At 59.6% G+C, this 23,403-nt stretch overlaps 4 protein-coding genes across 5 annotated transcripts in view; 3 read left to right on the forward strand and 1 right to left on the reverse strand.

Moving 5' to 3' along the window:
- Positions 1-286: 286 nt before the first annotated feature.
- DCTN5 (dynactin subunit 5) lies at positions 287-4,733 on the reverse strand. The gene is made up of 7 exons (XM_071444756.1): positions 4,626-4,733; positions 4,424-4,492; positions 3,959-4,077; positions 3,424-3,535; positions 2,688-2,790; positions 2,367-2,458; positions 287-572 (listed from the first exon to the last, which is right to left on the reverse strand). Exons 1-7 carry the CDS (start codon positions 4,671-4,673, stop codon positions 552-554), a joined length of 564 nt encoding a protein of 187 aa, XP_071300857.1. The 5' UTR covers positions 4,674-4,733; the 3' UTR covers positions 287-551.
- On the forward strand, positions 4,717-13,417 carry PALB2 (partner and localizer of BRCA2). 2 transcript variants are annotated; one of them, XM_071444755.1, is made up of 13 exons: positions 4,717-4,804; positions 4,879-4,938; positions 5,029-5,146; positions 5,539-7,410; positions 8,079-8,878; positions 9,113-9,196; positions 9,330-9,491; positions 9,868-9,953; positions 10,231-10,392; positions 10,542-10,658; positions 10,972-11,059; positions 12,080-12,228; positions 13,133-13,417. In XM_071444755.1, the coding sequence occupies exons 1-13, from the start codon at positions 4,754-4,756 to the stop codon at positions 13,362-13,364; spliced, it is 3,981 nt and encodes a 1,326-aa protein (XP_071300856.1). In that variant the 5' UTR covers positions 4,717-4,753; the 3' UTR covers positions 13,365-13,417. The 2 variants fall into 2 exon arrangements, with proteins under 2 accessions (XP_071300856.1, XP_071300855.1); XM_071444754.1 differs by having other exon boundaries at positions 5,029-5,116; positions 12,080-13,215.
- An 843-nt stretch (positions 13,418-14,260) lies between these two features.
- NDUFAB1 (NADH:ubiquinone oxidoreductase subunit AB1) lies at positions 14,261-16,471 on the forward strand. Its single transcript, XM_071444757.1, has 4 exons — positions 14,261-14,555; positions 14,643-14,730; positions 15,525-15,631; positions 16,302-16,471. The coding sequence occupies exons 1-3, from the start codon at positions 14,292-14,294 to the stop codon at positions 15,614-15,616; spliced, it is 444 nt and encodes a 147-aa protein (XP_071300858.1). The 5' UTR covers positions 14,261-14,291; the 3' UTR covers positions 15,617-15,631; positions 16,302-16,471.
- Positions 16,472-17,510: 1,039 nt separating this feature from the next.
- LOC139598411 (nascent polypeptide-associated complex subunit alpha, muscle-specific form-like) overlaps positions 17,511-23,403 on the forward strand; it is a 6,962-nt gene continuing 1,069 nt past the window's right edge. Inside the window, exons 1-9 of the mRNA XM_071444773.1 lie at positions 17,511-17,672; positions 18,512-18,637; positions 18,737-20,440; positions 20,540-20,652; positions 20,730-20,788; positions 21,173-21,330; positions 21,423-21,585; positions 21,655-21,846; positions 22,727-22,942. Coding sequence (XP_071300874.1) covers positions 17,606-17,672; positions 18,512-18,637; positions 18,737-20,440; positions 20,540-20,652; positions 20,730-20,788; positions 21,173-21,330; positions 21,423-21,585; positions 21,655-21,846; positions 22,727-22,942 — 2,798 coding nt within the window. The 5' untranslated portion in view covers positions 17,511-17,605. The remainder of the gene's footprint in view (positions 17,673-18,511; positions 18,638-18,736; positions 20,441-20,539; positions 20,653-20,729; positions 20,789-21,172; positions 21,331-21,422; positions 21,586-21,654; positions 21,847-22,726; positions 22,943-23,403) is intronic.

Here is a 23,403-nt window from a genome sequence, read left to right on the forward strand (position 1 = left end):
GTCCTGGAGCCCGGTGCACGGACAGGGCCTGGAGCCCTGCAGGTCACCATAGCCACAGCTCAAGGGTTGGATCATCCCAGGGGATTCTGCCCTCCACAAAGCAGGCACAGACATCCCCACACAGCCCTGGCAGGCCCTCACTCCTCACGCCGAGCCACCAGCAGCACAGGCAGGGAGGGTGTGCTCCAGGGACCCTGAACCTCCTCACATCCAGCAGCACACCCTGCCCCTCCTGGTCAGCAACGCCGAGCAAAGCACACAGGGATCAATGAAGCCACACAGCGACTTGGGGTTAGAAGTGCTCAGTGTTTGTACAGATTGCTGACAGAAGACATTCCCCTCCCTGTAGGATATGCTTCCCCACTCCTGCACCACGCTGGATGGAAGGCTGCCTGCAGAGCTGGGACACTGACACTCCATCTTCCCAGACCGGCAGAGGCGGAGAGCTGAGCCCAGGTCAGAGGGACGCTTCAGAGGCAGGAGGAGAAAGTGGCCAGTGTAAGGAATGTTAACAATGCTGGGTGTTAGGGATCTTCAGTGGTGGCTTGGTTTTAGGCCCTGCCAGAGGCCACCTTAACAAAGACAACAAAAGAGGTTTTAATTAAGGCAGAAGAGTCAGCTCAGACAGCTAGAAGGAAGAGCAGGCCAAGAAACATGTTATTGCAGCGTCACATCCCTTCATGCACTACAGCTCTGCTCTCAGGTGCTGTGGAAATTCATCACTCAGACTTTTCCAGCTGCCACCCCACTCCCAAACTCATATCCCCTCTGCCACTCCTCTCCCTGCTGCTGTGGCTGCTGATCAAGCGATCCCAGTGAAATGCACAATGTGGTGTTGAAACTTTGAGGTGACAACACAGCAACACAGCACAGACACCCCACTCCTGCCAGACACTGCCAGAGACACCCTGGAGCAAAGCAGTGCTCTCAACTCCTGACTTGCAGGGAATCTCACAAGAAGCCCCAAACCTGTCAAGGCTGTGACAGAGGAGACCTCTCAGGCCCCTCAGAGAGAGCAAGCAGCTGTTTCACCCTGTTTCAATACGTGTTGTAATGCACAGGACAGCCAGAATAGGCTGTAGCAGTCACAGGACAAGGGGCTGTGGCTCATGCCCAGGCACAGCAGGAACCTCAATCTAGTTTGGTCTGAAGAGTCACGAGTCACTTGAACAACTGAAGAGGCTTTAATTTATGTACAGTAAAAATACAAACCAGTCAGTGGTTTTACACGGGATGTACAGCAGCTACTACACACGTTAGTACTCACACAGCTATTGGCTACTAAGGTGTATCAGCATTTGCTACACAGATCAGCTGAGGCCCCAGGGCTGCTCATCCACAGTCACACACCTGCCACACACCTAAACCCCCAGCTGCTACACTACAACATGCAGGTTAAAACCTAGAGCAGGACTAGGCTAAGCTTTAACAGAGCACAACCAGAGCAGGCAGACTGGTGTGCAGCCACTTGTCTGTACTCAGGTACACGAGCATCAGATGCCTCCAACGTCCAGAGCTGCTCTCAGCAAGAACTATTCATGCTCTACTACATGTCCAAAATGAAATCTTCACTCTTTCTAAGAAGTCTGAGCGTCATTCTTAAGTTTCATAATGCAGAAAAGCACAGAAGAGCTTTCTGCAAATGCAGACACTGGGTAATAAATGGGAACATTTGCAGCATTCTCTCACTTTTAATTACCCACTTTCTGCTGCACTGAATTCTGTGAGTGACATGGCAATCCTCTTTTCAAAGGCCTTTGGCTCTTTAAGTCAGGAAGTGGCACTGACCCCAAGAACACTAGCCCTGAGGGGTGAGAGCACAGGTCTCCTTCAGGAGCTAAAAGCTAAGGAACATCCTGTCAGGCACAGGAAGACAGCTGTCAGTGTCAGCCAAAACTCCTAAAGCCAACAGCAGGATGATGTACCCCTGGAGAGAATCCCAGGGAGAAAGGAAGAGGCCGTGCACCTCAGCATGCAGGCCCATGGGCAGCAAGGATTGTGCCAAAGGAAAGGTCTAGGAACCCTGGTAAGTGCCCAGAGCACAGCCAGAACAGCCCTGCTGGGATGGAGACTGCCCCCAACAAACCTAAGCCTAGCTTTGGGTTAGGACAGAACTGAGCAGACAGGCTGAGGCAGGTGTCAGCCCGGCCTCACTCCCAGCTGCTGCCCCAAGTTCAGCTTTCCCAGCTCCAGAACATTCAGAGGCACAACTCAGACAACGTGGGATGGAGTACACTGGACGAGCACACAGAGTTTGAACAGGACACAGCAGCTTTCACGAGGGACTGCTTGGTCAGGCCAGCTGAGGCACAGAGGGGCTCAGGGTCCCTCTGCCCACCCCCAGAACGCTCCTGTGGCTACTAGACCTGAGTGAGTGGCAAGAACTTCTGGTAATAGCTCTTGGTAACGTCAATCATGAGCTCCTGGGTGCATTCCGGGAGCTCCCCCGAGAAGAGTCCTGGAAGAAGAACAGCATGGCCATCAGTCATCGTGTTCCACCTGTGTACATGCACTAAAACAGGGAGTTTCACAAGTTAAAAGGGCTACTTTTCAGTGCAGCAAGTACCCAGTAACTTTATTTTTAGGCACTAAATGCTAAGGGACACCTTTGTTATAGAAATCCCATTTAAAATAAGAACATCCATGTTATCTGCAGTTTTGTGCAAGGGAAGATAGAGGGAGCATACCTGGGCAGCCTGAGAAGACAGTGAAAGGTGGAACTACAGTTTCAGGAGGGAGTACTGTGTTGTCTAAGATTTTGCAGCAGTCTTTCAAAACACATCTACGTCCCTAAAGCAGAGAACAGGAAAAGTTTATATTTACAACACTATGAACATGAGGTTTTCTTATTATTACTGATATGTTACCTAAATTTCAAGAAGATTAATTGCTCAAAACATATCCTTTATAAGAGATCACAGGAATAAATTTTTACCCTGACTGAATGATCTCCCAATAAAATTAACTTTTCTTTTTGAGGAAAAATGTCTGTCTGCTTTCAACTAGCGCAGGTACCACTGCACATTAACATGTCAATGTTCAAATTGTCACCAAAAACCTGAGTCAAGCAGTACCAGCAAGGCCTTCTCTACCTCAGCACACAGTAGCCTTGACTATTTGGTCTTATTTACACAGAAACACAATTCCACTTGTACTCTGTGGCCAGGCTGCCTCCCCTGGGCGGCCCCATTAGCCACAGGGACAACACTTGGGATGGATTTTGCAGCCAGCAGCAGCTGAACACGCTGTCCTCAGAGAAGTAAACCTGAAAGCTCAGCTTCCTGCAGAGAAGGACGAGGAGCAGGAAGGAACAGCACAGACAGTGAGCCTGCTCCAGCCAGCTGGTGCAGACACATCTCAGCTGCTGTCACAGGGCCTCGGCAGCACGCAGGAGTTCACAGAAAGTACAGAAATGGCACTCACAATGACACAGTTCTTGCCTATGTGCACATAGGAGCCAATCTGGGCCGCGTTGACAACACAGTCCTCTTCTATGAAGACATGGTCACCAATGTGCAGAGGGAAGAAAGCCACCCTGCAACAGGAGAGTATTTGTATGCATCCAACAAACAAACTGGCACTGCTAGACCCAGAATCACCCCACAGCCTCCCGTCCCCGGATGGATTAACAGATGTGGATCCGCTGCTAAGGGAGACAGAACGGTTTCTGAGTTTCTCCTCTCTAAAGGATGGCCCAAATGAGAAGGAAGATGTTGTTAATAAACACATAGAAACTGAAACATGCTCTTCACTTTGCTACTCTAATCTATCACTTTCCATCCAACAGAGGACTGGAACACAAACCCTCAAGGCACAGCTCAGCATCTGAGGAAAAAGCAGGTTTGAGAGATGATTTCTGCAAATTGCTGCAAAAGGAAGAGTTCTCGGAACACAAGACTCAGTCAAGCTGACAGATTTTTCAGGTCTCTCCCTAAAGGAAGGGGCAGGGGACTCTTACCCTTTGCTGAACTTCTTGAAGGGCGGCCTGATGACGCTGCGGCTCTTCACCACGCAGTGCCGGCCCACCCGCACGTTTGCCAGGTCCCCGCGGATGATGCAGTCGTTCATAACGATTGTCTGCAGAAGGACACACAGCTAAACCCGCTCCCCTTGCCGCCTGTGGTGGCACTTATTACACAAACTCATGCCGGGGCCCGGGCACTCCAGCAAGATTCCCGTACTTTAGGGACGATTCTTTCAGTCAAAAGGAAAGTGACAACAAAGCAAAAGTGCAGGAGGTTGGAACCACCAATTGCCCTTCTGGGCATGCCAGCGAGCATTACAGAGCAGGCTTAGCACAGAGCAGGACGGTGCCGCTCGGGATACGGAAGCAGCACGGGCAGCTCGCAGCGATGCTGCGGGGGAGCAGCGCTGGGTGCCGCGGGCACCGCCAGGGACACGGCAGCGGCCGCCCGGCGCTCACCTTGCCGTTGAGGACGATGTTCTGGCTGCCGCACAGCACGGACTGCCGGCTCACCTTGTTGCCGGAGGCCTGCGGGGAGAACGGGCGGTCACGGCCGGTGTCCCGGGCCCCGCCGCCCCCCGGCGCGCCCGGCTCGGCCCCACGGCCCCCCGCTCCCCGCGGCCCCCCGAGCCCCGCTCCCCCGCTCCCCGCGGCCCCGCACCGTCTCGATGTACTCGGACTTGTTGTAGAGCATCTCGCTGAGCTCCATGGCCGCCCCGCCCGGCCCTGAGCTCCGCTTCCGCCGCGTCACCTCCGCCGCGCCCGCCGCGCCGCCGCGCCCCGGTTGCCATGGAGGCCCCGCCGGCAGCGGCGGCCCTGAGCGGAGCCGACAAGGAGAAGGTGCGGGGCCGGCCGGGGCGGCGGGACCGGGACCGGGACCGTCCCGGGCCCATCCCGACAGGTATCTCTTGCAGCTGCGGGAGAAGCTGGAGCTGCTGAGGCGGGAATACAGCGAGACCGTCATCCGGCTGCGGGTGAGCGGAGCGGGCCGGGCCGGGCCGGGCCGGGGGGCACCGGGGCACCGCCAGCCGGTCCAAGCCCCGCCGGGTCTTGTCTGTCCACAGCGGGCACGGCGAGCCGAGCGAGCCAGGAGCCACGGCCGGCGGGAGCGGAGCCCCACAGGTGGGAGCCGGGGAGAACGGGGCGCTCCAGGTGAGAGTCGGAGAGAACGGGGTGCCCCAGGTAGGAGCCGGGGAGAACGGGGTGCCTGGCCTCGGTGGGAGCCGCAGGCAGTCCCCCCTCAGGACAGGGCTGTGGGAGCACCCGGGGACCCGGTGGCCGCTGTTGCCCCACGGACCGTCCTGCACCCGGCCCTGCTGACCCTCACTCCGGGCCCCGCTGTCCCCTCGGCCACTGCCCCCACATCCACTGCCCCCACACGGCCCTTGCCCTGGGCTGCGCCGTGCTCTGCAGTAATGTCTGCTCTGCTTCCCTCCTCCCCAGGTCTGCGGTGCTCCAATCCTGACTGTAAGATCCCCGTTTTTCCCTGATAACAAAGCCTGATTTTACCATGTGATTTTTTTCTTGGACAGGACTTTAGGAGTACTTTACACGTGTGGCATTTTCTCCCCCAGGTTCTAGAGATAACACATCTCCTAGTCCTGACAGAGATGGGCCCTCTCAGTTACAGACTAAAACCTGCTCTGATGCTGGCACGGAGAAGACAACATCTGCCACAGTTAAGCACATTCCAGAATTCTCCAGTGATGAGGTTAGCCCTCAGGACAGCTCCCGGGCAGAAAGCTTTCAGGCCAGACAGGAAAACCTGTGCTGTGGGACCATCAGTCCTGTCCCTGTGGAGAAAAAGCCCCAAACCTCCCGAGGCATGATGAAGCTGCGGAGACGGACAAAGGCTCTGGAATCAAAGGAAAGGGAATCAGTGCATGATGTGCATCTAATCAGTACTGGTGAAATGATGAAAAATCAAATTGCCAGTGCAGAGGAGCTTCAGTCACCAGTGTTCAGGCACAGCAGCCTCTTGCACACTGAGGAACCTGCTCAAAGGGCACCTGGGGCAGTGCTTGTGCAGGGAGAAAGAAATAGTTTCACTCCTGATGCAGCATCAGGGCTTGTACAGGATGTGTTTGGTGGCAGTGTCACTGCAGGAGAGCCTGAGCTGTCCCCACATGCGCTGAGGGACAGCAGGGACACCTGGCAGCCTGAGCCCTCAAGGGCTGTGGCCACACCTGATGGACATGAGCCGTGTTCACAGCATGGAGATTCTGTTTTACTTGACCCCAGAGGTGATGGCAGAGAAGAATCCCCCAGTAGAATAAAACAGCCAGAGGGTCAGAGTTTGTATGAAGATCAGGGAGAATTACGTGGGCTCCTGGATTTAATGTCAGAAAATGAAATATTGCCTGACAGCAGAAATACCAGCATAACCAAGGAGAGCAATAACCATGAAGGACATCAAAGTGACACTAATACCGTGAATCCCTGTCCTGCAGATAAAGCTCTGGACACTGCTGAAGAACTGCTGGAGAATCAACAGCTTGAAATTGAGTCAAGGCTCTCTCCTGCTGCCAAGGTGGTGGCTCCTGAGGGCACGCTGAGCTCCTGCACAGTGGTGGAAGGGCTGCTCTTCCCCGTGGAGTACTACGTCCGGACAACGCGCCGCATGTCCAACTGCCAGAGGAAGGTGGACCTGGACGCTGTCATCCTCAGCCAGCTGGGCAGGAGCAAGAAAGGCCAGCGGAGTAAATGCAAGCAGAAAGATGCAAACCCCAACCAGCCCTTGCAAGAGAGAGCTGAGGGTGATTTAGAGCCAGGGGTTGAGCCCTTCCCTTTTCTTGGGGCAGAAGACGATCAAGCAAACTCAAGTAGTTCTCAGAAATCTCTTCCTGCATCCAGCAACAGCAGCACTTCTCTGGAATCCATTTCTCAGAAAAGCATCACTAGCACAAGGCAAGAGCAGAGACAATCCCAGAGGAAACAGAAGGGAAGAAGAAAGTCTGCCTGCAAAGCCCCCATGCATCCAGTGTCACAAGAGCTTATAGAGAGTCAGGATCCCACAATGGCCAATGAAAGCAGTGCTCTGCTGTCAAATGAGAACCAGAGTGAAAAGGAAAACTGTGATGCTAACCTTGAAAGGTCTTCTTCAGATGAGAGGAGATTGTCTGGTGCTGCAGCACTGGGGCCCACAGGGCCAGGAGTGACTGGAGCTACCCAGCCAGTGTGTCCTGACCCTCCTCCAGGTGGGAGCCAAGTGCCAGGCAAGTGCCATAAGGCTCTGCTAGAGCAGGTTCAAAACCCACTCCACAGCAGCGATTCCCTGAGCCCAGGGAGCGACGCTTCTGCCAGTGCTGCTGGGTGTCAGGGCCATAAACATCCAGTGCAGCGAGGGAAGAGGCAGCGAGGAGCCGAGCAGCTGCCCGGGGGCAGTGTCCCTCTGCGCCGCTCCCTGCGCTGCTCTGCCAGGCACAGGCCCCCGACGGGCTCACCAGGTACTTCTCACATATAAACTCCCCAAAACGGCCCATTCCCCACGGCAGGGAACATCCCTGTGAGTGCAGGCCCTGCTGTTCACACCCTGCTGGGTTTATGCAAGAAAATACAATAGGAGTTAACTTTCATTCATTTAAAATGAGATTTATTTATTTAAAAATAGATTATTGTGGTGCCCATGTTCCTTGAACAATTCCAGAAACTTGCAGGGAATGAACAGAGGTGGAGCAGGGCTGGGAACTTACTGCGCTGCCCTTGCTGTTGGAGTGAAGGCTGTGAGCACTAGAGCTGGTTGGCCAGCAGTTGAATGTCCATCTGTTCCTCCAACTGAGTCTGCATGGCTAATGATTATTCTCTCCTCTCTGAGGGTCTGTGAATATTGTAAAAAGAGAAAGTGTAGGGAGAAAACCAATAAACCAAACTGACTGAGCACTCAGGTATATCTGTCAGGCTTTGGTGGTGGTCTTTGAGCCAAAGTCTTGATCCAGAGGTACAGAGTAACTGTAGAGTGTAGTGTCTTTCCAGAAAAGTGCCACTTCTGTGTGTTAAGATGAACATGGTGTTTTGATGTTTTTTAAAATCCAAGACACCCTTCATGAGAGATCTGAAAAGGCAAGTTGCTGGTTATTTTGTGACACGATGTTCTGTCTTGTATTCTTGTGTTTAGATGACAGCAGCAGAGGATGCAGCAGTGCCATGGGTCCACAGGGTCCTGCTGCCCTTGGGCTCCCTGCTGCGGACCCCGACACTCGTGGCTCCCTCTTCTCCTTCCGCAGCCTCCAGTGGCTGGTCCCTAAGCTGGGCATCAGGGACTTCCACTTACCAAATGAGGAATTTGGAGTGCTGAAACTGGAGAAATTGAAGTCATCCCCTGTGAATGACTTGGAGGATTTTGTGTCTGAGGATGGTGTGGCTCCAGAGGACACACCAGATGCACAAATGAAGCCAAAAGAAAAAAGTCTCAGAAGTAATTTAATTTTGCCTTCCAAAACTGGATTGCCTGAACTCCCTTGCATGGAAGGCCTGACTTCCAAGAAGGAGCTTTCCACCCATGAATTGCTGTTTACTCCCATGGGGACTGTCCTAGAGGCTCCCGCTCACCCTGAGCCTGAGATTTCCTCGTCTGTTTTCCCTGCTGTGGGTGCAACCCCGGGTGTTTTACCTTCAGTGCACACTGAGGTGTTCCCTGACACACCTTCTGTACCTGCCTTGCCAGTGACCCCACCTTCCCCCAGAGGAGCAGCTGCCCTGGTCCTGGGGGATGTGGCACACAGAGACCCTGCTGTGCCACTGCACCCTGACACCTGTGCTGCAGGGGCTGCCAGAAACCAGAAGGAGCAAGGTACAGCATTGCCTTCAGCAGCTGAAAGAGGTCCTGAGAACAAATCTGATGAGACTGTGTCCTTGGAGAAGCATCAGCAGCCAGAGAACAAAGAGCAGGAATCCTGCAGAGCCTCACCTGAACAGGTAACACGCTGGGATCTTTGTGAAGGGTACTAAGCCAGTGGTTTTGTGGGCAAATCCCCTTTTTCCAGAGTCCTGTCTGACTTCAGGGAGAAGTTCTCTTTGCATGGATCATAGCAGTGGCATGCAGTACCTGCATGAGTGACAGAGAGCATGCAACAATTCTGCCTCATTCTTGCAGGTGCTGAATATAATTTCAAAGTTGAATTATGCTCATTCTTTACTCTGTTCATGCAGATAAAAGATGCAGCAGAGCCATTGACTGCAGCACTGCCGGATGGCCCCCGAGAAGAGAGCTTGCAGTTTGTCTCAGAGCTAAAGGTGGGAGAGCAGCAGGGAATCGTGACCGAGGCAGCAGCAGCAGCTCTGCCAGACAGGGCTGAACAGAAGTGCAGCAGGAGCGCTGTGTGGTGTCAGAGGGAGCACAGAGGAGAGCACGGTGTCTGTTTGGCAGGAGCCCTGGTGCTCGGGCGCGGTGGACGTGGCCGCGGTGTGCTGGGCAGCAGCTGGCTGCAGGGAGCTGCGCGTGGTCACCGCCTGCGAGAGCGCTGTGTCCCTCTGGCAGCCACGGGCCCCCGCTGGCTGGGCCAGGGTGCACACCTGGCACTTCAGAGAGGTACGGACACATCCTCACTGCTGGAGTTACAGGCAGCTTCCTCGCCCCATGTGTTAGTTCCTGAGACACGAGGAGCTTGGAGCTGCCTGTATGGTTACCTGCTGGAATTTAATACCTTACGCACGCAATGGTGCCTGCGCTTCACTTGTGCTTTTTCCCCTTAGAGTTCCTCAAGACACGTTTTGTCTCTTGTATCAGCGGGGATTGTTTAATTAGGCAATCAGCAGAGAGTGCAGCTGTTCATTTTAGTGTGCTTCTTGAGAGGGGTCTGAAAATCCATCCTGCTCCACATCATTTTACTTGAAACACTCTAGAAAACGAGAATAAGTCAAAGGGACACTGTGGGTGGCACTGAATTCTTGTTTTGTTGTCCCAGATTCCTGTAATCCAGATTGTTCCTCTGCCAGACACCTGTAACCTCGTGTGTGTAGCACTGGGAGAGCTGGAGATTGGAGAAATAAGGTTTTGTATTTATTTCTTACTAGTGCTTTGCACCCTGAGTAGTTGCAGCTCAGCTCCTTGTGAGAAGTGGTTGACATTATCTTTTTAACTAATGTGGCACTTTCTCAGTTGCTTTAACAGTTGGAAAATGTGGAAGGGATTTCTAAAAATCAACTGTAAAGGCCTGTTTATTCACCTCAGAGCTGGCAGGCTGATTGAACAGACTGATCTTTATATGCTACTGCATATTTGAGTGGGGCTTCCTCCTGTCATGGTGTGTGCTTGTCTCTTGATTTAGGCTCTTGCTTTATTCTTCTGAGACTGACTCATTCAAGCACTGCCTAGTGAAAACTGGGAATATAAAAGCAGTTGCTGGGCTAAAGGACTGGAGGCTGGTGAGCAGCAGCAGGACCATGCAGGAGCAGCAAGTGGAGATGTTTGTTCTCTCAGAGACAGGGGGGTGAGTTTGGGGTGCTGCTTTGGGGTGGTGTCCCTGTGGTGGCTGGGATAAAAGCGAGGAAACACCTTGGATGTTGAGCAGTGTTATGTTCCTCTTCCAGAACAAACTTTTTGTTTTACCTGCTCTTCTGTGTGCTGGTCTCCTTTCAGGAGCAAGGACAGGCAGACTCTGATGCCCCCTGAAGAAACGGTTACAGCCTTTGCTGAAGTAGAAGGGATGAGAGAGGCCTTGGTGGGCACCACTGCAGGGAACAGTGTTGTGGTTTGGTGAGTGTTTGCTCTGCCACACACAGTTTAGGGGCTGGGGGCAGTTTCAGCAGCTGCAGGGCTGTACAGGGGTGCTGGCTGGCTGCTGAGCCACCATGAAATGGTGGTTGTCAGAGGGCCAGTGCTCAGTGTGGCACCACAGTCAGACAGCCAGGGAATTGCTGTAATTCCATGGCTTTTGTATCATCCTCACTACACCCTTCCTGGCTATTGGCTTCGTTTGCTTAATGTGGAACCAAACCCATGTCCGTCCTGCACAGGGGTGGAACTGTGATTAGGAATGAGTCAGAATTTGTGTTTTCACCAACTGCAGGAATCTGAGAACTGGTCAGCTCCTGAGGAAGATGCACGTTGGTTATTCCTACCCAGCTTCCATCTGCCATCGAGCGTATTCTGACTCCGTACGTACACAAAATTCACAGTTCATGCTTGGGCTGCACTGGCTGGGATGGGGATATAAAGGATTGAAGTTACTAGGGAGGGCTGAACTATCAGCTCTATTTCAATACACTGCAAATAATTCAAGAATAGACAGGTTACCAGGAGGAATAAAAAACCTACGCTGGCTGCCTGGACTCCTGGCTTTCTGCAGGGTGCTAGTAAAGTGGGAGCAATGCATCCTGGTGCATTCCAAAGCTGCAGCATGCTGTGAGTAGGAAGCAGAAGTGCTGTTGCCCAGGCCTGGTGCTTGGCAAGCCTCTTCCATGTCACACGTGGGTGCTGCCAGCATTAGAATCCCTCTGTGAATGTTCCTCTGGACAAACATGCCCGAGGGAATGGGCTGTGTGAAACCAACATTCACACTAATCATCTTTCCCCACTTGCTTTTACCTGTGCTGTGATTCCCAATGGGTTTTTGTGCTTTATCAAGGATTTGATTGTTTTCAGTGAGCATGTAACCTTTTGGGACAAGAATGTTTTGTCCAATAATGGTGCCTTGGGTCAGACTCTTTGGAGTCTTCCTCACATTATCCATCCCAGGATATTTCATGCTGGTTTGTGGCCATTCTGGGAGCTACTGTTTTCAGTTGTGCTGCTTTCCATGGAATTTTTGTTACATTTTAAGCTTGTAGGGATTAAAGTGTGACCCAGAAAATTTACTTCTTTTGTTTTTTGAAGCGTCACCTCATCCTATAGCAGGTTTAGCTTTTTGAAACAGGAAGAGAAATTCATAAATCCCTCGGGTCACTGAGCTGTCACTCTGCTGTGTTGCATCAGCCCTTATCAGCCAGCAGCTGCTTTTGCTTTTATCTAATTTGATAAGGAAAATAAACCGTTTCTGTTTTCCTCAGTAAAAATAACGCATCACTGTTCACAGGGCTGTGATTAGAGAGAGTCTAGCACTTAATTTTTGGAAAATTATTTTGGTTTTCCTCCTCCTGCTGTTGTTTTTAGTGATGTATTTTCCCCCTCTGTATCAGGGCCTTCTGTTTGTTGTTTTGAGCCACCCTCATGCCAAAGAGAGCGAGTCCTGTGGAAGCCCAGCGTTCCGCGTGGTGGCCTTCAACCCGCGCACGGGCCGGGGCGCGCCGGTGACGTCCTCCTGCCTCCCCCCCGGCCCGGCAGGCAGGCGAGTCCTGGGGCTGGGCGGGCTGGGCTGGCTCCTGCGGGGCTTTGGGAGAGCCCTGGCGGGGATCCAGGGGCCATCTCCCCGTGATAGGGGCTGCATCCGGCCCTGCGTGTGTGCGGTGCCAGCCTGGGGCTGTGAGCTGCTTCCTGCCCACTTCCCACTGCAGGCTGTGCCCTGACCCCTGGCCCTGGCAGCTCTGTCACCGTCACCGCAGGGCTGGCTTTGTCCTCCAGGGACTGGGGGAGTGTCCCTGGGCTCCTCAGGGCTGACTTTGTCCCCACGGGACCGGGGGAGTGTCCCTGGGCTCCTTGGCTAAACCCCTGGCGCTACCTGCAGCTGCAGCATCCCGTGCTGCCAGGTTTGTTTGTGTGGAGCAGCTGGCTGCAGGCACATGGCCTTTTCCTTCCTGCCCTGTGTTTTGAGGCATCAGCAGGCTTAGCCTTGCGTTTAAGGCTCAGCCTGCAGTGTCCTTACACAGGAAATGTGATGGATGTGGGGGAATAGTGGTGGACCAAGGTCTTGGTTACTGAACAGTCATGGAATCACAGAATGGTTTGGGTTGGAAGAGACCTTAAAGACCATCCAGTCCCACACCCTGCCCTGGGCAGGGACACCTTCCACTAGACCAGGTTGTTCCAAGCCCTGTCCAACCTGGCCTTGGACACTTGTGTTTTGTTTTTTTTTTTTAAGGGAACCACGTTTTAAGAGTACTCCTTTTTCAAGTATGTTCTGAGTCTCCAGGAGGATTTCCTTGGCCTCCTCCCTTCCCAGTTGCACTGGAGGAACAGTCCGGAGTGTCGGCTGCCTGCAGTTGCTATTAATCTTTAACTGAGCCCTGGGCTAACGGAACAAACGCTGCCATGGTGTTTTTGCACATCCCCTGCTGACCCCCGTGTCCCCGCAGGTACCTGGAGGGTGACGTGTGGGACACCGCGGGAGCCGCCGTGCTGACGTCGGGCGCAGTGGCCGTGTGGGACCTGCTGCAGGGCCGCTGCACGGCCGTGCTGCCCCCGGGCCCCGCGGGGCACTGGGCCCTGGCGCGCTGGGCCCCCGGCGGGGCCGGGCTGCTGGCCGGGCGCCGCGATGGCACCGTGCAGCTGTACCGGTACCGGCCCCCGCAGCCGGGAGCCGCCTGACGGGCGGGCAGGGCCGCCTGCCGTGCCATTAAACCTGCTGCCTTGGGAACCAGCCCGTGTCTGTTGTCACTGCTCTACTGTGAGGGGCTGCGGACAAGGACCTGGGGGCTCTCATGGACACCGAGCTGTCCTGAGCAGCAGTGTGTCCTGGGGGCCGAGGAGGACAATGGTGTCCCCGGGAAAAGCATTTGCAGCAGGTCAGGGAGGGGATCCTTCCCCTCTGCTCAGCCCTGCGAGGCATCGCTGGAGAGCTGTGTCCAGCTCTGGGCTCCTCGGGACAGCAGGGGCACGGAGCTCCTAGAGCGGTCCAGCAGAGGCTGTGGAAATGATGAAGGGACTGGATCATCCCCTGACGAGGAAAGGCTGAGGGAACTGGAGCTGGTCAGCCTCTAGAGCAGACACAGCTGAGAGGGACCTTATCAGTGTGCGTAATTATCTAAAGGGGTTGCCAAGAAGAGGGACTGGGCACTTCTCAGTGGTGCTGAGCAATAGGAGAAGAGGCTACAGGCATGGCAAGTTCCACCTGGACACGAGGTAGAACTTTCCTGTGCAGTGACAGAGGAACAGAGTTCAGAGAGGGTCTGGAGTCTCCCGCAGTGGAGATGTTCCCGGGCCGGGAGCGGCGATACCGGCCCGATCCAGCCGGGATCACGGGATCGAAGCCGGGTTACGGAACCGCAGCCGGGTTACGGAACCGCAGCCGGGGTCACGGGATCGCCGCTCCCGGCCCGGTCCAGCCGGGATCACGGAACCGCAGCCGGGTTACGGGATCGCAGCCCCGGTCACGGGATCGCAGCTGGGATCACGGGATCGCCGCTGCCGGTCCGGCCCATCCCGGGACCGCGGCCCGGGGCGCTGCGGCCGCCGCCCGGCAGAGGGCGCTGCAGGCGCCGGTCTCGCCGCGCGGCGCCCGCCGGGACAGCGACGATGGCGGCCCGTGTCCTCTCGTCCTGCGCCCGCCGCCTGCTGCCGCTGCCCGCCCGCCCCGCCGCGCTCCGCTCCCTCCGCCGCCTGCCGCCCGCCGCGCCCGCCCCGCTGGGCCGCCCCGCGCCGCCCGCGCTGCTCCGGCTGCCGCGCGTGGCCGCGCCGCTCTGCCGCAGCTTCTCCGAGCTGCCGCCGCTGACCTTGGCCGACATCAAGGACCGGGTGCTCTACGTGCTCAAGCTCTACGATAAGATCGACCCCGAGAAGGTGAGCGGGACGGGGGGGAGGCGGCCGGGCCGCGGGCTCCGGTGTGACGGGGTTCCCGTGTCCCGCTGACCGCCGTGTCCTCCCCAGCTCACAGCCGAGTCCCACTTCATGAAGGACCTGGGCCTGGACAGTCTGGACCAAGTGGAGATCATCATGGCCATGGAGGACGAGTTCGGTAACGGCGCCCGGGGCTGCTGGGCCGTGCGAGCGGCGGCACCGCCGGTCTGTGCCGTGTGGGGCCGGGAGAAACGCACAGAGCCGGGCAAACCCCGCAGGGCCGGCCCTGGGGGCAGAGCAAACCCCACAGAGCAGGCCCTGGGAGCAGGGCCAGCTCCCAGAGCAGGGCAAACCCCACAGAGCCAGCCCCGAGAGCAGGGCAAACCCCAAAGAACAGGGCAGACCCCACAAGGCCAGCCCCGAGAGTAGGGCAAAGCCTACAGAGCCAGCTATGGGAGCAGGGCAAACCCCAAAGAACAGGGCAGACTCCACAGTGCCAGCCCTGAGTGCAGGGCAAACCCCACAGGGCCACCAGTGAGCTGGGCACCCACAGCAGTCAGGAATATGGCCCTTTGCTCTGGAGCTCAGCCCCCTTGGAAGCAGTCAGGAATATGGCCCTTTGCTCTGGAGCTCAGGCCCCTTGGAAGCAGTCAGGAATATGGCCCTTTGCTCTGGAGCTCAGCCCCGTTGGAAGCAGGAATTCTGTCCCACCCCCCATGGGCACCAGCCGGGGAGGGGGAAAGGGGAGCAGAGGGTGCTGAGCCCTGCCACACTCTGGTGTCCGGGGGGCTCTGGCTGCTGCTGTGCCTGCCGTGTCCCCTGTCTGGAAGCAGTGTCACTTTGGGCAGTGCAGTGACAGCTCTGGCTGACAGCAGCCCCTGCCTGCGTGTCCCCTGAGCCCCCAGCCACCCCTTCCTCGCCCTTGCTCCCTTTTCCATTGGTTTTGGGCTAAGTGTGTGCCCTTTCTTGCAGGATTTGAAATTCCTGACGGAGATGCAGAGAAGCTGATGCGCCCACAGGAGATTGTAGATTACATTGCAGATAAGAAGGATGTTTATGAGTGAAGCAGTTGCTCAGAGGTGAGTTCAGAGGTGCTCTGAGGGTGCCTGGGCACACACAGGGTGATGTGTGGCACCGGTGGGATCCCAGCAGCTCGGGAGGGAGCTGGCAGCAGCTGTGGGTGCCAGCAGGGAGGGCAGGTGGAGGGTGTTTTCCTGAGGGTGGGGGTGTTTTCCTGAAGCACCTGCAGCTGGGCACAGGACGTGGGCTCAGCCTCTCATCTGGTCCTGCCTGGCACATCCAGCACTCGGCTCATCCCTGGGGCAGCAGTGGGTGCCAAGTTGCTCTCAGCCATGGCCCCATCTCCCTGTGCCCTGTGCAGGGTGTGTGGGGGCACCTCAGCCCTGCCACTGCTGCCGTTTCCTCTGCCTCAGCCGGGAAGGAAATGGGCAGGAAAGGGTTATAGGAGCGGCCGGGGAAGGCTGCAGGGGAAATGAGGTGGCCTCAGGCCAGCCTGCAGCACTGATCCACATTCTTGCCTGTTCCTGTGTGGCTCCAGGCTTCCCCCCAGCTCCCTGGGGCAGGGGGGCTGTGACCCTTCTCTGTCCAGGGCCAGGGTGGGAGCTGTGGCCTCTGGAGAGAGCTGGGGGCTCCTTCTGTGCCTGAGTTCAGCACTCAGCGTGTCCTGACCCACTTCTGTACCTTTGAATGCTTGGTGAGGTGTTAAACATGTGGATTTTGTTTTCCCAGGAGCTGTCCCACACCAGGACTGGGCTGGTGCCGGCAGGGATGGACGGGAGTGCACACGCTGTCCCACTGCTGCCTTCTTTGGAAGCTGCACGTGGATGTTGTATTTAAAGCTGTCTGAATGTGTTGTCCTTTAAAAACAAGAAAAAAACAGGAATAAAGAGTTAAGACCATTCTGGTGGTGGCTGTTCTGTCTCACACAGTGGGTGGATCCTGGTGGTGGTGTTGGGTGTGAAGGACACTCGGGGGACCCTGCCCCGAGATTTGGCTCTGCCCTGCATGCTTGTAACTGTTTATTTCATCAGTGCTGATAAAAACAAGTTCTGTGTGAAAGGCTTCTGCTTTCCTGATGGAAAATAAGGGGGGGAATGATTTTCCTGCTGCTGAACAGCAAATTGACATCGCTGTTCCTGTGCACCCGGTTCATCTCAGCACGGGAGCCTTGCTTTAACCCTCATGAGGCAGGAACGGGGTATTTCTGAACACTGCACAGTTTTTCCTCAGAGCCAAGAAACACTGACATGTCACAGCAGCCCTGCCAGGCTGGGAGCCAAGGAAGTGTCAAGGATAACAGATCCTCTGGCAGTGGGGGAGGTAAGGATGGAGAATGGAGCAGAGGCTGCAGTACTGCCCATGGTGCCTGTGTTGTGGTGGGCTGCTCCCAGGGTGTTCTCAGGAGCTGCACCTCACTGTGAGATCCCTGGCACACCAGTGACCTCTGCCTCCGGGGCACAGGTGTTGTTCTCACCGTGCCCTTGGAAGCTTCTCCCTGCCCCACAGCCTGGCTGAGCTCTGGGGCGATTTCTGAGCAGAGCTGGGGGCACACGGTGGGTTTGGCTCCTGTGCCTCTGGTGGCTCCCCGCGGCATGGACACGAGGTGTCTGATGGTGGGGAGTGGTCGCTGGCTTCCCGCGGGTGTGGTGACCCTGAGGGATGCGGTGAGGGACCTGCGGCCAGAGCTGACATTGGTGTCCTGGCGGAGCCTCTGTCCCGGCACGGCTCACGGAGCGGGGACAGCCGGGGGCAGAGCACGCGTCCCGGGATGAACCGGTGGGAGGGGGACGGGCAGGGGCCGCGAGTCCCCGAGCCCCGCAGGCGGCGGCTCCGCGCCGAGCACCGGGGGCCGTGCCGAGCTGCCGAGCCCCGGTCCGCCCGGCCCGAGGGAGGGAGCTCCGGGGCCGTGCCGGTGCCGGGGCCGCGGGGCGGGTCCGGGCCGGGGGCTGCGGTTCCCGGCGCCTCCGCCCCGCCGCAGCGGGGGCGGGCGGGGGCTTCCTGCCGCCGCCTGGCAGAGCCGCCCGCGCCGCGCCATGGAGCGGCCCCGGCTCCCGCTGCCCCGGGCCCGGCCGCCGCTGCCCCGGCTCCTGGCCGCCGCAGGTGAGGGGGGCACGGCCGGGAAGGGTCCCCGGTGCCGCTGGCCCCGGGGCGGGGGATGCTGCGCTCGGGGGGCGGCGGCGGCGGCAGGGCCGGTGCATCCCGGCGGCCCGGAACTCTGCGGCGGCGGTGGCGCCGGTACCGGCTCCGGGCAGGTCCGTGTCCCTGCCGGGGCTGGGGCCGGGGGCGGCGGCTGCTCGGTGTCCCCGGGACCTGCCCGGAGTGGGCCCGGCCGCGGGTACCGGGGCGAGCGGGCAGCGGGGCGGGCACGCCGGCGGCGGCCGCGTGTGTTCTCCGTGTGGCCATTCCGTGCCGTGCTGTGGCCGTTCCGTGCCAAGCTGTGCCGCCAGCCCGGGCGACTCCGTGGCCTCGAAGGCGGCGGGTGCTGCCCCTGCGGGAGCCCGGGTGGGCGCCGGTGGAGAGCGGGGCCCGCAGGCTCCTGGTGAGCCCCGAGCAGTGCCAGCCCCACCGGGCGGTGCCCACCCGCCGTAGCTCCCGCTGAACCGCCCATTGTCACTGGAGAGGGGGCCCCGGAGCCCTGCTCGGAGCGCTGCCACCCGCTGGTGCCGGTGCTGGCACGATCGGGCTCGGGGTGAGCCCAGCACGGGCACAGTGAGGTGGTGGGGCAGGACTCGCCACCGTTCGCTGGGACCTGGGCAGGTGGTTCCCCGCTGGGTTTGGGTTGTTCTGGAGCATCCCCTTCAGCAGAGCCCCCCTCGGTTAACAGAATGCAGAAAGAGACGGGGGGGTCTCACCTCGGCGGTAGCTCCGGGTGCCCGGTGCTGGTGCGGGATGCTCGCTGCCCAGCACCGCTGCACGCTGCTCCTTTCCCTCTCTCCCAGTGCTCGTGGAATGCTGCGCACGGCTTTGCCCGGCCTTGGGCAGCGGGACGGGCTCTGCTCTGAGCGCTGCCGACCCCTGCGCCCAGCTGGGCACGGCGGCGGGGGAGCGCTGCCGGACAGGTCCAGGTACGGCCGCCCCTCCCGCACCGTCCGTGGCACCGAGTGCCAGCCGCGGGGGCTGCGGCTCGGAGCCGCTCAGTGCTCGCCCCTCGCCTCTGCCCGCAGATCGCCCGCAGCCGGGAGCCGGCACGGGGCAGCCTCCCACACCAGGGGCCGTGGGGCAGCTGTGGACAGAGGCTGGACCGCCGCCCTTGCCCGGAGCCCCCGCCGGGACAGCCGAGCCCTACAGCCCGCAGGAGAGCCCCGGGCTGGGCAGGGAGGGCACAGGGCCGGCGGTGCGGGGCGGCTCGGCCGCCGAGCCCCCGGGACCCCCGGTCTCTGCAGGCAGGGAGCAGGCAGCCCCCGCCGGGCCGGGGGGGACCGCGGCAGGGACCCCAGCCCCTGCGGAGGCACACACGGATCCTGCCTCCACGCACCCCCCGGGCCCTGAGCCTCTGGCACATGTGACAGTAGAAGGCGCCGCGACCGCGCTGGGGCCACTTGTGTATTCACCACCCTCCGTGACAGTGCCAGGTTCTGCCAGGGGACAGTGGAGGTCCAGCAGCAGCCTGCTGGGATGGAGGGCCATTGGGACAGCCGTCGTGCAGAGCCAGAATGACACCGTCCAGCTGGGTGACAGCAGCCCAGGGACCCGCCCGGGCACCGTGCTGGCCACTGACAGCTCAGCTCCGGGGACAGCAGGGACATCACCCTTTGCTGGGGGGCTGCAGAGGCTGCTGACCCCCCCTGGGACACTGCAGGGGACACACTGGGGGCTGCCAGGGCTGTCAGCAGGGCGGGGCTTTGCTTCCCACCCACGGGAGGGTCCCCACTCTGCCCCTCACCCCTCTGCACTGTCCCCTGGGCCTGGTGGGAGCCCTTTGGCCAGCACAGCCTGGCCAGCTGTGGGGACAGACCCGGCCTCGCTGCCTGCCACACGCGGGGGCTCAGGTCTGCCTGTCCCCACCACCATGGCCAGCACCCCAGGGGTGACATCTCCCGGCCAGGGGGGAGCTCTGGACCTGACCACGGGAGTCTTGGGCCCACCCGACAGAGGGGGTCCCTCTGAACACAGTCACATCCCCCGGAGCCCATCAGCCATCCCAGGGCAGCCTCCTGTCCCCCCAGCCCCTGGAAGCCCTGCAGTGGCACAGGGTGGGGTGACACATGCCAGTCCTGGATCCCCCCACATGTCCCCATCCCCACAGTCTGCCCCAGCCAGTGGCTCTGCAGTGACCCTGCTGTCAGCCCCCCTGCCTTCCCCAGGGACCACTGTGGGCACCCCTCTGGGGGACCCGTCCCCAGGGCTGCCCCATTCCAGCTCGAAGGTGGGTCCTGCTGAGAGCCCTCCATCCCTGGGGGGGACCCAGGTGGGAGTGGGCAGCCTGGCACCGCCCTCAGCACCTGGGCCTCCCCAGCAGCCAGCTTCATCCCAGCCTGCACCTTCCCCGGGACCCACCACTGCTGTTGGTGCCACCAGCACCGCTGTCACTGCCACCATCACAGCTGCCACCAGCCCAGAAAGGCTCGGGGACATGGGGACAGTCACAGCAGAGCCACATCCTGCTGTACTGCAGAGGGCTGTGCAGGGGGTGACATGGGGATCCCCAGCTCATGTGCCCACTGCGATGCCCGGGCCCCCCCAGCAGCCCCCAGATTCCTATGGTGGGGGCCCTGGGTCCCCCCCAGCTGCTGTGGACACAGAGCTGGCCCAGCCATCGAGCAGCCCCACAGGGAGGACAGACACTGACACCCCCCAGGTGACGCGGGCTGCGGTGGGCAGGGCCCCCCAGGTGTTCATCGTGGAGGATCAGCCCCCACTCCTGCGAGGTGAGTCTGAGGCTTGGGATCCTCTGCAGGGGCACGGCAGGAGGGGGACGAGGCTCCCGGGTGGGGTCATGACCTGCGGGTCCCCTTGTCGTCCTGCAGCGCCGCTCCTGCGCATCCCCTGTGAGCTGGTGCTGGACATGGCATTCGTGCCGGCCCTGCAGGAGCCCGGCTCCCCCGAGCGCCAGGAGCTGCTGCAGGGCTTCAACCAGACGGTGAGTGCGGGCCGGGGAATGCGGGCCGGGGAATGCGGGCAGGGGACACCGCGCTCAGCTCCTGCCGCCCTGTGCAGGTCACTCCCCTCTTCACGCCCGTGCCTGGCTTCCTGCGGCTGGAGGTGACCGGGATCAGGTGGGTGCTGGCTCGGTCCCGCAGGTGTCGGGGATCGGGTGGGTGCTGGCACAGTCCTGCAGCATGTCAGGTATCAGGTGGGTGCTGGCTCGGTCCCGCAGGTGTCGGGGATCGGGTGGGTGCTGGCTCGGTCCCGCAGGTGTCGGGGATCGGGTGGGTGCTGGCTCGGTCCCGCAGGTGTCTGGGATCGGGTGGGTGCTGGCTCGGTCCCGCAGGTGTCGGGGATCGGGTGGGTGCTGGCTCGGTCCCGCAGGTGTCGGGGATCGGGTGGGTGCTGGCACGGTCCCGCAGCATGTTCCCCGCTCCCGGCACGGGGCACGGGGGCAGCGCCGTCCCGGGGTGCGGCGCCCCCAGCCCCGCGGTGTCCCCGCGGTGTCCCCGCAGGGAGGGCAGCGTGGTGCTGAGCTACGACGCGCTGTTCGCGGCCGAGCAGCTGCCGGGGCCGGGGCTGGACGAGCTCCTGGAGGCCGCGCTGGGCTCTGCCCGTGCCCGGCCGGGGCTGGCGCTGGGCACGGCCCCCGTACTGCGCCACGTGGCTCTGGGTGAGTGCGAGGCCGTGTCGGGCCCGGGGGCTGCTGGCAGGGCGGGCACACGCTGGGCAGCGAGGGTCACACAGCCGTGCCCGTCCCTGCAGCGCGGCCGCTGGACCCCTGTGCTCTGCTCTTCACCTGCCCGTCCGGCTTCGCCTGCGCGTCCAGGGCGGACGGGAACGTGACCTGCACCTCCCTGTGCCACCGAGCCTACTGCAAGAACCACGGCATCTGCTCGCACGGCCGGGACCAGCAGCCCCGCTGCCAGTGAGTGCCCTGGGGACAGCCCGGGGTGGCGGCGCTGTCCCCCTGGCGCTGACGGCCCCCTCGGTGCAGGTGCCCCGTGGGCAGCGATTTCTGGTTCATGGGGCTGCGCTGTGACTACCGGGTGACACAGCAGGGCCTGCTGGGCACGGCGGCCGGGGTCCTGCTCAGCATCGTGCTCCTGGGCGCCGTGCTCGCCGCCGTCGCCGTGCGCCGGTTCAAGGCGCTGCTGCTGGAGGCCAGGGCGGACCAGACCCGCAGCAGGTGGGAGCACAGGGCCGGGGGGCCCGACTGGGGTCTGGGGGCTCCGGAGGGTGGGCACTCCTGCCCCTGCTGGGCTCTGGGGGTGAGGGGCAGCAGGGAAAGTCATGGTGGGGTCGCTGGGCTGGGGCTGAGCTCTGCCAAGGAAAACAGCATTGGGAGTGGGATAGCGGCAGTGGGAGGTGATGGGGGGATGCTCCCAGCCACGGGAAGTGAGGCTGGCTGGGGGCTGGGGGGCTGTGGGGGCACTGAAGGGCTGTGGGCTGTGCTGCTGTGGACAGATGTGCACCACGTGCTGATGAGCTCCAACTGCATGGTCTCTGGGACCCTTCAGTGCTGCCTGAGGCACAGGATCTGCCTGCCCCAGCATGTCCTGCCCATCCTGGGGCGTGAGTGAGGCTCGAGCACAGCCCTGACAAAGCAGCTCATTGGGGAACGGGGCTCTGCTGTCCTGGCCCCACTCACTGCCCATTTTGTAATGTGCTGTGGGGATTTTGTTCCCGAGGAAACCACTGGAACAGCTGCAACCACCGCGGGGCTGCGGCCAAGGCTGAGCAGTGTCACGGGCTCTGTCCCCACCCTGTGTGTGCAGCTGGGCCCTTCCCTGGACCCAGGAAATTTGGGCAGAAGTCTGTGATCTGTGCTGTCAAGCAGTCACTGGGGTTGTGTGCTCACGTGCTTGTGTATGTGCACATGCATGTACACACGTGTGCACGTGCCTGCCGTGTGTTTGTACCTGTGATTATCCGTGTGTGTGCACACCTGTGTGTATGTGTGTATCTCTGTGTGTATCTCTGTGTGTATCTCTGTGTGTATCTCTGTGTGTATGTGTACCCATGTACCTGTGTGTGCACACGTGAGCCCATGCCCACCTGTCCTGCAGCTATCGCCGTTTCTGCCGCCTGGACGATGTCTCGGCCCAGTACTGGTCCCGCTCGGGGCTGCCCTCGGCCAGCTCGCTGGACAACCCGGCCTTCAGCAACTCGGAGGAGCTGCTGCAGCTGCGGGTGCTGGACAGCGGCTGCTGCGGCTGCCGGGGGGAGGCGGCTGGAGCCAAGCGGGGCCTGGCACCCTGTGCCCACCCACAGTGCCAGCCCAGGTAGGGAGCAGGGCCTGGGCCGGGCTGGGCTCGGGGGGCTCCGCTCACTCTGGGCAGGGAGGGCTTTGGGGCACACGGAGCCCTGGAACCGTGCGTGCAGCCCTGCCCAGCCAGTGGCTGCTCCTCCATGGACAGTGCCAGGAGCTCTGACACCTCCCAGCCCTTGGAGCCCCCGGAGCAGCACCTGTTTAGTTTATTTTATTTATTTATTTTATTTTATTTTATTTTATTTTATTTTATTTTATTTTATTTTATTTTATTATTTTATTTTATTTTCTCCCACGGGAGGAGCTATTGTGTGCTGGGACTGCTGTAAGGGAGGAGAGTTCACATCTGCAGGAAAGGGTGGCTCTGTGTGCTCATGGGAAACTCAAATCAGCTTCCAGGAGGGTGCATGGAACAAGAGCCCTGGAAGTTTCCAGCTCTATTGGCAAAGGGCAGGATGGGCAGGAACACCCCCA

Source organism: Agelaius tricolor, unplaced genomic scaffold, assembly GCF_023055355.1.
Source record: "Agelaius tricolor isolate 1412-34295 unplaced genomic scaffold, bAgeTri1.0.p SCAF_19, whole genome shotgun sequence".
Lineage (NCBI taxonomy): Eukaryota > Metazoa > Chordata > Aves > Passeriformes > Icteridae > Agelaius > Agelaius tricolor.